Raw genomic sequence first — 12,175 nt, forward strand, 5'->3', positions numbered from 1 at the left:
AACATCAGGCTGGTGGGTCCCACCTACTGAGACGTTCCAGTGTTGCCGCTTTAAGTGTACGCAATGGCTAGGCTCCGATTTGATGCTTTGTAGCGGTCCAGACACCTCACATAATCAAAACAACGTAACCAAGCGTCTGCGATACGGCAAAGGTTTGTTTCTTTTACTTAATAATACACATGTTTTAAGAGTGTTTATGTTAAAGCCCCGGGTGCTTTCCTCAAACGTTACCGCTAAGATATTTTATGCGCGTTAAAAATTGTCTAATTGATACTACAGTTGCCGTCGTATTGATATTATGTGATTAAAGAAAATGTTAATTTGTTGTTTAATGCGCATTTACGTTCGAGATGAATGCTTTGCGCCATTAGCATTGTTTTCTTCCATTCATCATATTTAAGAGCAGATGAGAATAGTTCTTATCTTTAGGGCTGCATCAGATATTTGTTAGTATTTTGCTTCCGTCCATATTGTTGGCGATGAGTGAAATGGTGCGCTTACAGTGATGCACCCCAAAACAAGCGCAGAATTACATTTACTGCTCTTTTTATAAGCGGCATTTGAGCTAATTCTTATTGAGAATGAAACACAGGTACAAAAGAGCATTTTTAATTTATTTTATATATTTTTAAGAATCTCTGACTATGTGAACTCCAAAGGAGAGACGAGTGTTGCTCATCTTGTCCTTCTTTAGACATGTCTTTCTTTACAGTGTTAATATAGCCTATTTAAAACTAGAATAAAAGAAAAAATATTGTTTATGTTATGTTTTGGACAGAGCTTTCCCCCACACTGTTAAAATGCAGATTATAGAAATATCAATACACAAGAATGTTTACGTATTATGAAAACCAGGTGATTGGAAGCGAAGAATAGTCTGGCATGGTTCTTTAGGGGACGCAGGCTTATTTGTGTCTTTTGAAGACAGATGGGCCGTGCCTTTTTCTGGCTCTGCAGGGAGCAGATGGAGAGCATGGCTGCATGGGATGTGGGCTGGGACAGACCGGGGTGTCATTAGCACAGGAGACTCAGGAAAGATGGGAATGAGAGGATGTGGGGGGCTCAGGAGTTGCCACGATAAATTCGCCATCCCTATTTTATAAAGGACGGCAGGGGGCCCCCTGCACACATTTTCTCAGATGCAAAGCTTGAATTCACACCTGACCAAAACGCACTGGAGCAGGTCTGAGTATGAATGAATTTGGATTGTGAGGTTGAGCATCTCCTGCTGTTTGGATGAATGCTTTTGGAGAGATGCCGGGGACGTCAAATAACTCTCATCATGAGTTCAGGGTGCCAAAGCAATAGGTTTAAAAGATTGTATAACACATACATTTTTAACCTGAACTAAACACACACTATTTGGGTTGTTTAATTAATTTTGTTTTTGTCTTTAGACTTTAGAGTACTTAAATTTGATATTATTCATTATTTACAATGTCCAGTGATGAGCAATTTATGATCCTACGTTGTTAATGTCATCATGGCAGAATGGGCCTGAAGCTTAACTAATAAACCTGTTTGTTTTGTGTGGCTTAATAAAAGCAAGCAAATTGAGCCCTGTGATTTTCTGTGATTAAAGATGGTGGAATAACTGGTTGGACAAACAGAAATCAGAGTGTTTAAAGTGCTTAAAGCATCCGGCAATAGAGCACGCTGTCATTTAAAAAGTCAGTCAAGAATGTGGAGAAAAGTCGCTGAAAATAATGTGACATTTTCTCAGTTCCATTTCCATGACCTGACACTTCCCACTATAGCAGCATCACTTTCAGCCCTGTCATTTTGTGAAAGCTCAAGAGTGTGAGAATGAGCCAGTGGCGTGTAAAGTCGGACCTCTCCAGCCTTCTGGGACTGATCTCATAGCAACGTAAACAACAGTTTCACACTAGCAGCTCAATGCAACATCATCGAACATCCCACGCAATGCCATTGTGTCTATGTAAAATGTCTTATTTAATGCAAATGACATTACATATATTTAGAATTCGTCTGCGTAAAATAGGCATAAAGAAAGAATTGATCAAAATTCATTTGAATGTTCATTTTAAGAATGTATCTGTCCAAGGTTATAACATTTGACACCATATTAACATTGCAATTATCCAGAATAAATTGTAACTTAACTTCAAAGACATTCCATTTTAAGGAATTTAATTGAATTCCAAGAAGCCAGATTGTAATTCAGTTGCTTTTCCCCTTTAAGGGACGTACCATTCTTTCAGGTACTGTAATAATCTATGTAATACATGGGAGAAAAGCATTGCCATGGCAACAACCTTCGTCATACAACGTATGTGGAAATGGTTGGCATTACTGTTTCTAGGAACTTTCTTTTTTCTTTCTTTTAATGTTCCCGTGGTAGGATCCACCCCCCTTTAAGCTTAAGTAATGCAGAGTAATCGTCTCTAGAGTATTCACAAGTAATTTACTGCCCTCTATGTACTGCATGAGAACAGTGTCAGTGATTACATAATACATCCTGTTTTGTAATATGATCGACAGAGCAGCTTTTGTTCATAAAAAAGTGTTTTAAAAACATAACAGATGTACAGGTTAATACAATTATAAGTAGTATGCTTAGTTATTATAGGTGTACACATGTGTGTGTGTCAGGTCAAACTCCTCTGATCCTTACGGTCTGTATCGGATTAGTGTACCTGCTTACTGGGACTTTGCTAACACAGTTAATCAAGTGGAATGTTTTGTTTACACTTCTTGTTTTTGATTACCATTTCATATCAGAGATAATGTACAGTCACCCATTATCAGAACCTGACACAAATAGGGGCTTTAATTATTTCGAAGGGTTGTGTCAGTAAGGGTTGCTATTTAGCACATAAATAAACACGGCGACATAAAATACTGATTTGAGTTCAAATTATTTCACTGTTGGACAAGACTGAGATTGCAGAGAGATCCAAGAGACACAAAACTATGTCTGTAGGAGATCAGTTGCCAGAGACAACAGTCAATTATACACTGTCACAGTCATTATGTGACACAAAATGACACAATTGACCAATCAGAATCCAGTATTCCAAGAAGCGTGTAGTAAATAAATCTAAAATATGTCCCCATTATGCTCAGTACTGCTCTTAGGCGCTCCCTTGTTCTCCTACCGCCCCTGTGAATCCAGTTTCTAGTGCACCTGCTCCCTGTCATTGTTGTTTCGTTATGGGGACAGGGCTGAATCTATACCCCCCCAAACATCATTCTTCCTCTCCCTGCCCTCACATCACACACAAAGGCTGCATTTCTCATTTACATTGTATACATAGTCTTAGCAACCACAGCTTAACACTCAACCCCCCCCCCAGTCTCTCCTCTGTTTTCTGCAGAAGCCCAGAAATAATATTATCTTGTTTTACATTTGTTTTCATTCCCATCTTTCCTTTATTTACTTTAACCTCTTGCACTCTTTACAATAATGGTTGTTTTGAATATTAATGTTATAAATCTCTCTCTTTCTCTCTTTGATGCTTTAGTTGCAGATTTCAAACACCATGCCTGTGGCAGCCACCGGCACAGAGCATGGTAAGAGTTCTTATATAATATGAAACAACACAAAATGTAATGAACATCTCCACGAATGTCTATATAAAAAGGTTCAATGCTTTAACAGCAAATTTTTTTGTTTTTAAATACTATCTTCCCTGTCATTTTAATGCGCAAAGACAACTTGAAGTATATTTTCCTGATAGATGTAACCACCCTGGGTTTGAAGTGGTATGGAAATATTGTGAAATATTGAGTATCCCAACCAGCCTCTCAAAGCGACATTGGCCCAACCAATGCTGTTAGTTTGGAGCGGAACAATCTGTGATTATTTTTGTCATTCCATCTGGTGACAATTCAAAAACAGTGCAGCTTTATGGATATTTTATCTTAATGCATATGGCTGTGTTTTAGTACTGCAAACTGATGTTGCATTGTTTAAATCATTCCAAGAATTCACAGTGCAAAAATAATAGAACAGACTTGAATTGTCAATATGAAGGTCATTGTCATTTGTACATAATTGGACTGTTTGCACTGAAGATTTTTCTTTATATACAGAGGTACATAGCATAAATGATATAATTCCCTAGAAACCCACATTTTCTTGCCCTACAATTTCTGCTGTGATTCTAAAATTAGTTATATTAATATAGTTATATTATAGTATACTATGATAGTTATATTAAGGTGCTGTAATGTTACACAATCTTGTGATTTAACACTATAATGTTTAGTTTAACTTTAAACAAATTTCAGTATTGCTATTAAATGCCTGCTATTTACATATTTCCAATATGTAATTCAATAGTAAACAGATCCGGCCTCTTGTACTGTGTGTGTGTGTGTGTGTGTGTGTGTGTGTGTGTGTGTGTGCGTGTACATAGAAGAGAGGCAGATGTTTGACCAGACTGTTTCTGTCCTCCAGCAGTGCCGCAGGTGCTGGACACTTTGAGTGACAGCACAAGTTCCACCACTGCCAATGACCTGGACCTCATCTTCCTCAAGGGCATCATGGAGAGCCCAGTGGTCAGTTTTCTCCTCTACCCCAGCATCAGTTACATTTTTTAGTGTGCACATTACACATAGACATGCACCTTTTTATAGCATCTCCTAAAGCCAAGTGTACGCTACCCGACTGTAGGTTTGTTTTGTAGCGCTAGGTGCTGCCACAGCCTGTTTGTAAAGAAAACCTTTTTTTGCATAAAACTCCCAGAGCGCAGAGAGTCTGGAGCAGACACGGCCAGAGGCCGTAAGGGACAATAATGTGGAGCTGGTGCAGGACATCCTGAAGGAGCTGAGTCCCTTCACACACCACAGCAACACAGCTGCTGAGCTCACTCGCATTCTAAACCAGCCACACTTCCAGGTACACAGCTGCGTCTCAACAAATGTGTCAAATGACATGGGAATCATCTGATTATAACCGGCATGCTTTGTTCTCATTGATCAGTCACTGCTGGAGACCCACGACTCTGTTGCTGCTCAGACGTGTGAGACTCCGCCCTCCAGCCCCTGTGCTTTTATGGAACCGCCCATTAACAGCGTCCCGGTGCCAGCTGATGCCATACGCATGGTGGGCATTCGCAAAGTTGCTGGAGAGCACTTGGTAACATCATGCAAATCATGCTCTTACGGTGTTAGTAAAATACTGCTGATTTATGACCATGGCTTTGCTGCTGTTTTAGGGTGTGACCTTCCGTATCGAGAACGGAGAGCTTGTGATTGCCCGTATCCTCCACGGGGGCATGATTGATCAGCAGGGCCTGCTTCACGTGGGCGACATCATCAAAGAGGCGAATGGAAAAGAGGTTGGTGATGACCCGCGTGTGCTGCAGGAGATGCTACAGGAGGCCAGCGGAAGCGTGGTGCTCAAAATCCTGCCCAGTTACCAGGAGCCACACCCACCCAGACAGGTACCGTCCACTGCTGAATACACTACTAGTGTCAGGATACTTCTGTGTGTTGGTCCCATTTACACCTGGTGTTAACATCCATCTTGTCTGACCTGGTCACAAGTGGGCGGCATTAAATACAGGTGTAATCAGGGCTCAAAGGACACACAGACTAATGTGTCATGTGACCTATATACCCACACATGTCAAAAGCAGTATTATAAGTCTAGAGCACAACAGGCTAGGGAAGATTTTAAAATGGTGGTTGTTCCACACACTGTATAGTGCACATCATCATACCGACTTTCCTCTTGTTTTTCTTCTGCTGGTTGTCATGGATACCAGAATGAGGAATGGAGTGATCCCAGCAGTTAAAGCCAGATGTGCTTCAGTGAGAGCCGACAGGATCGTGAGCCGAAAGACAAAAGTGTTTCTCGGTGGGCAGCCGCCACTCCACTATAAGCTTTTTACTATTTGACATTTTTCTACGTAGAAATTGATTATAATCTTACATTACAAAAAGTGCCACTAATATACATCCCAGATCTTACCAGCACTATAAATAGAGCAGTCCGATTACATAATGAGTCTGACGTTTATTAAACAAAGTTTGGGTGGAGCATAGTAATCCAACCAATCAGTGCAAAGAATCCCATGACAGTTTTGCAGCATCCCTCCTCCACCCCATCACTTCACTCTTGGCTGGTCTATCTATCCAAGTTGAAGAGGGTGGAGTACTCTGGGTTCGGGCTAAAATTCTAAGCTCAGAGCGCTCCCCGCAGACATCATGCTATATAAGCAATATATTTTGTGTTTTGCAAAGTTTTCTGCTTCTCTGTTTGTAGATAATTTTTTCACGTTTCTATGGTATACTGGAAAACAATAATAAGCATATCTTAAGTTTTAAGGTGCTTATTGGCAAAAACATAATATGCAAAGAGTCCATATTTACAGGGTTGAGCCTTGTTTTTCACAACCTCGGTAATTGGCTCTGGCATGCTGGATATTAGCTTCTGGGCCAAATCCTGACTGATGGCGATCCTTTCCTGCCTTGTTAGTGCTCTGAGATTATCACAATTTGTGTGCTTCTGCTTGTCCACTCACTTTTTTGAGGATTGACCACAGGTTCTCTATATGGGATTGACATCTGAGGAGTTGCTTTTTTTGCAATTATATCGGATAACTCCCATATAATTATTACTGCCTAATAATCTATAAACACTGCGAATGAACACCACAACAGTTTAAGCAGAAACAACAAAACACAACATTTATGTCACTGCCAATACTTTTGGCCACGACTGTATTCTATGTGTTATAGAATTCTTTTTCATAATATCTCTATTTCTGTTTCTGCTATCTTTATGTACACATGTATATGTATGCTACTTTGCAACAATGCGAAAGTGTATAAAGCGCTATTGAAATCATTTTGAATTTGAGCCCCAATATTAGTTCTGCTATACAGAAATTGACTTAACCAATCACATTTTTCTTGTTTGTTTTGAATAAATCGTAGTCGAATTTTAACCTACTAAAATGTTCCCAGTAACCAAATTTAAAGTAAACAGTATTTTATACACACACATTTCATGTTGTGAATGAAAAAAATCTGAACGAATGTAACCTGTAAATCCTTTCATCTACAGGTTTTTGTGAAGTGCCATTTTGATTATGACCCAGCCAATGACAACCTCATACCTTGCAAAGAGGCGGGACTGCAGTTCTCAAGTGGAGACATTCTGCAAATTGTTAACCAGGAAGATGTCAACTGGTGGCAGGTTGGTCAGCCTAGAACAATGGCGATATCTGATGTATGTGCTAAAATTACATTTCATATTGTAGTCAGTTTTAATTTACTGTAAGATAATTGACCTTTTAAAGGTTCTGAAGTAACATCTGCTTTTTATTCAAAATAAGTCTAGTTAAAAGTAATGTTTGAATGAATTACCTTCTGAAAGCTGTGCATTAGAGTTGTATATCTGTACCCACAGGCAAGTCATGTAGAGGGAGGCAGTGCTGGCCTGATTCCCAGTCAACTTTTGGAGGAAAAGAGGAAAGCTTTTGTAAAAAGAGATGTGGAGCTTTCACCAGCAGGTGGGCATTAATGAGTATATACACTGTATATGAATAGTTTGGTTTCAAAATGAGATAAATCCGTTTTTATTTTTTTCCCAAAATCATGTTTTTTATTATATTAGTTAGCTGTATTTTATTTAGTTATTATGTCTTAAATCAAAACAAACCAACTGCAGTTTGATTGATATTAATTGGAATGCACAATAAAAAAAACATGATTTTGTCATGAGTTATCTCATTTTGGAACCAAACTCTTCATATATATTTTTCCCAGCCTTAAACATGTAGTGTTTCATTTGTTAGCACAACTGCCAAATAAATAATTTAACCGGTCCCCATCTGTTATTTGTCAGACAAACATAGTCTCATCAATCACACAATTGCTTACATAATATTGTTGTGTCAGCCATGTCAGAATGCCTAAAAGAAAAGAGAAAGGGTTTGATAATGTCCTACAATGTACACATTTCTGCATAAGGATAGTAGAAAGTATGGTGACAATCTGAAAGTTACACACTTGAGCTTTGAGGTTGGGTTCAACATTGTAGAATGGTTGATTTGTGTACACTGCCCCCGAGTGGATTTCATGTGTCCCCACTCTTCTTATGCATGTGTACTAGTCTATTCTTCTGATCAGACATTCATACATTAAAGTTATATTGTTAATATTGTGGCTGTCCTAAAACCTTGTATGCTTAAATTCACTGTTTTTCAGGAAATAGAAGTTGTCAAACACTTTTAAATACGTTTTATTGGTTAGATATTCGCAAAACCCAGTGACAAACAGGTGACTAACAATAATGATTTATGACAAAAAGTAAAAATCACAAAAATGGAAGTACGAGATTTCAGAAGGACAGCAGCGATATTTAACAATGTTTTTAAAAGCACTAACACTGTAAATAACAGTGTAATATTGTGGAAAATTGTGATTCTACAGCCAATCTCTGTACTGGAGTTGTCGGCAAGAAAAAGAAGAAAATTATGTATCTGACTACAAAAAATGCAGGTTTGGTTCATAAGAACATATCATCACATAAATATGATGATTGTGTCTTTTTAAACCCATCTGACTGGTCATTTTCTCTTTTGTTTCCTTGCTCTGTCATTCTCTGACAGAGTTTGACAGGCATGAGTTACCCATCTATGAGGAGGTGGCAAAAGTCCCTCCATTTCGCAGGAAGACACTGGTTCTGATCGGGGCACCTGGAGTGGGCAGACGAAGCCTGAAGAATAAACTGCTTGTGTCAGATCCTCAGCACTACGGCACCACCATTCCCTGTGAGTAGTGTTGTGTAGTACTGCAGGGCGAGAGAATACACACACACACAATCCATGTGACCTTATGGAACTGTTCACAGATACATCTAGGAAGCCTAAATCTGCAGTAAGGGAGAATATGATGTATGCCTTCACATCTCGGAATAAGATGGAAGCTGATATCAAAGCTGGCCGGTATCTCGAACATGGTGAATTTGATGGTAACCTCTATGGCACCAAGATCGAGTCCATCCATGAGGTAATAGAGGCCGGACGCATCTGCATCCTGGACGTCAACCCACAGGTATGAACAGTCTGACTGCCCGAAGGATAATGTAAAGTTAGGTTTCGGGTTTGTTGACTCCAGATTGTTTTGATGTAGGCACTAAAGGTCCTCAGGACATCAGAGTTTCTACCATACGTGGTGTTCATCAAAGCTCCTGAGTTTGAGGTCCTGAAGGCCATGAATAGATCTGGGATTGAAGCAGAAGTGGTGACCAAACACCTTACAGTGAGTAACAGCTTTATGTTATACCGTACACAAACTTCATAAAGTATGAAGATATGGTGGACCGAATGCAATTCACTTCTTTGCTTCTACTAAAAATGTGCATCATGCTTCTGTCAACAGGACCCAGAGCTGAAGAGGACAGTGGATGAGAGTGCCAAGATTCAAAGAGTGTATGAACATTACTTTGACCTCACTATAGTAAATGATGACTTCGAAGAGGCGTACAGAAACCTCAAGACGGCATTAGAGAAACTGAAAGGAGCTCAACAGTGGGTACCAGTTGGATGGGTCTTTTAGGGCATGATGGAGGAGCAACTTTTGGGTGTTCATGTGACGCCAGTGTAACCCAGATCATATCATTAACCTTGTGCCAATATGTTACCAGTCTGAGAGATCTGGGTCCTGTATGAGTTCATGTGTGAGTATGCATGGCTACCACCTACCCTTTACAAAAAAACGGAGAACTTGCAGTTCAACAACATAATGTCACAATTTACACAGTTTTTGCGTTTAGTTTGGAGTATAAACATTCAAAGCATTTTTGAAATGACAAATTGTTGAATATTACATGCATACACTAAATCGTCACTGTCGGACTGATATCTCAATTTTTTATGGGTTTTGCAAATATTTAATTGAACTTGTCAACTTTGGCAACACGGTATTTATTACCTAAAAAATGCAGCGTTTCAGTCTGACAGTGCCAATATTTTAGTTTTGCATCGCAAACCAGAGTTTTGTATACTAAACAGTGTTTCATTTCTGAATTCTATTTTAATATAAGACTCAGCCACATGAGTTCTGTACAGTTGTTCTTTTACATGCCTCATACAACACTATTTTGGTAAATATATTCAAATTTGAATAATCCGATTTGGACACTTGGAATACATTGATATGAACCTTATACAAACAGCAGATAATGCATAGAAGTAAAATTTTGATATACTGGTGCTCATTTCACAATATGTACTACAGAACACAGTCATATAGTTTTTCGATGGTCGTTTTTTTATAGAGCACCACAGCAAGTTTTGTCAACTTTATATATATTTGCATATCCGTATAGGCTACAATTACATAGCAATAATTTTCATAAAAAGAGACCAAACATCGTTTTTACACCTTATTTAGAAATAAAAATGTGAAATGAAGGCAAGAACAGTGTTGAAGCATGACATTTAAGACCTGTTTAAAGTTAAATGTAATCACTGCATGTATCTGTGTATTAAGGTTATCTGCTCTCACCAGCTACAAACATTATGGCGTATTTATTATAATGCTGTAAATGCTTGTTTGATGAACATGTGTGTTTTTCTTAAAGACCCGCTCTACTTTTTTATTATAAATAAGCTTTCATTTATATTCACAGATTATTATTCATGCCAATAATGTTTGGCTTAAATACTGGCAGCTATTGTTTATTGGTTTATATTGTTTATATTTATGTGTAAGGTTTAAGTTTTGATATTACATTTTCTACATAGATAATGTCATTGAAAAATCACTGTATGGTTACAAGAACAATCGTAAATGCCTGATGTCTAAAATAAAATGTTTGGGGAAATAAAGTGCTGATGAGCAAGTAAATGACTACTGAATCAGATATGGAAGAACTTTACTATTCTTCTGACTTACGATTCTATACAGAAAAGAATCATGTGGAATCAAATCTGCCCTAAAACTAGTTTTCAGTGAATTATCTTTTAAAACAATGACATAGGAAATCTCTATTTGATGTAGTCGACCATAGATTGTTTTGTCTGATTTAAATGACCAATGCCATAATGATATGTGTTAATGTCACTGATTGCTGCATTTGTTAAACATGGACATTACTAAAATAGTACCCAGAATAGAGCTGTAATCTCCAAGGTCCAAATGCACTTCTCTATATAGGCAGAGCATCAGTAAAACAGGGTATGTGCTCACTTACCTTGTCCACTTATTCTAAGTAGTCACTAAAAAGAATATCTTTGAAAAACATGCAAGAAGACCCATGCATAACGGCATGACATTTCAGAATTATATCATTTTTGCTTTGGAATAAAATATATTAAATATATTTGGAAAATAATATATTAATTATTAATATATTAAATATATTAATATATTATTAAATTATATATTATTTTTTTCAGAAGAATATATATATATCCAGAAATATACTGTAAATATAACATTTTCCCCCTTAAAATTACACATTTTGCCTATAAATTTGCAATCTTTTTTTCGTAAAATTTCATTTTTTTTACACTGTATGTAAAGATATGACCCAGTTGATCTAATTTAAATTCAGGACAGGACAATGTCAAATTGAAAAAATTACTACTCAGAATGCAGATAGAACTATATAATTCCAAGGCAAAGAACTACTGTATATGTATGTAGTTAGTTTAAAAAATGATTTGACCACATTTACTTTTGACAAAAATATCTCCTTTATGTAATTCTGTAAAAAAATTGCAGTGTACGTAACTAATTTCTTTACTTTTTCAGGGTTTAAATAATTCAAATACAGTTACTTAGTGATCTATTACACCCAACACTGCTACCACACCCCTTACTAACATGCGTTATCTTAGCAGTCGTGGCCTAATGGTTAGAGAGTCGGACTTGTGACTAGAAGGTTGCCGGTTCGATTCTCAGGGCCGGCGGGTAACGACTGAGGTGCCCTTGAGCAAGGCACCTTACCCCTACTTGCTCCCCGGGCGCTGCAGTGATAGCTGCCCACTGCTCCGGGTGTACGTGTGTTCACCACTTGCTGTGCGTGTGTTCACTACTCTCTGGATGGGTTAAATGCAGAGGTCACATTTCGGGTATGGGTCACCATATCTGACTGATAGGTCACTTTCACTTCACTTAAGGTTCCTTCGCATGTGGAGGTAAAAGGTGCCAAGCACAACCTTGTTCTCTTCAGCACTGAGGTGGCTAC

The 12,175-nt window shown here is 38.1% G+C and overlaps 1 protein-coding gene across 2 annotated transcripts; it reads left to right on the plus strand.

The window, feature by feature from the left end:
* Window positions 1–20: 20 nt before the first annotated feature.
* Window positions 21–9,818, plus strand: mpp2a (MAGUK p55 scaffold protein 2a). 2 transcript variants are annotated; one of them, XM_057345722.1, is made up of 13 exons: window positions 21–152; window positions 3,486–3,534; window positions 4,427–4,524; window positions 4,712–4,864; window positions 4,949–5,104; window positions 5,184–5,411; window positions 7,040–7,171; window positions 7,385–7,487; window positions 8,410–8,478; window positions 8,589–8,750; window positions 8,831–9,033; window positions 9,112–9,240; window positions 9,361–9,818. In XM_057345722.1, the coding sequence occupies exons 2-13, from the start codon at window positions 3,504–3,506 to the stop codon at window positions 9,535–9,537; spliced, it is 1,641 nt and encodes a 546-aa protein (XP_057201705.1). In that variant the 5' UTR covers window positions 21–152; window positions 3,486–3,503; the 3' UTR covers window positions 9,538–9,818. The 2 variants fall into 2 exon arrangements, with proteins under 2 accessions (XP_057201705.1, XP_057201704.1); XM_057345721.1 differs by having other exon boundaries at window positions 22–152; window positions 4,424–4,524.
* The last annotated feature ends 2,357 nt before the right edge of the window (window positions 9,819–12,175 follow it).

This window comes from Triplophysa rosa, linkage group LG11 (genome assembly GCF_024868665.1).
Source record: "Triplophysa rosa linkage group LG11, Trosa_1v2, whole genome shotgun sequence".
In the NCBI taxonomy this organism is placed as follows: domain Eukaryota; kingdom Metazoa; phylum Chordata; class Actinopteri; order Cypriniformes; family Nemacheilidae; genus Triplophysa; species Triplophysa rosa.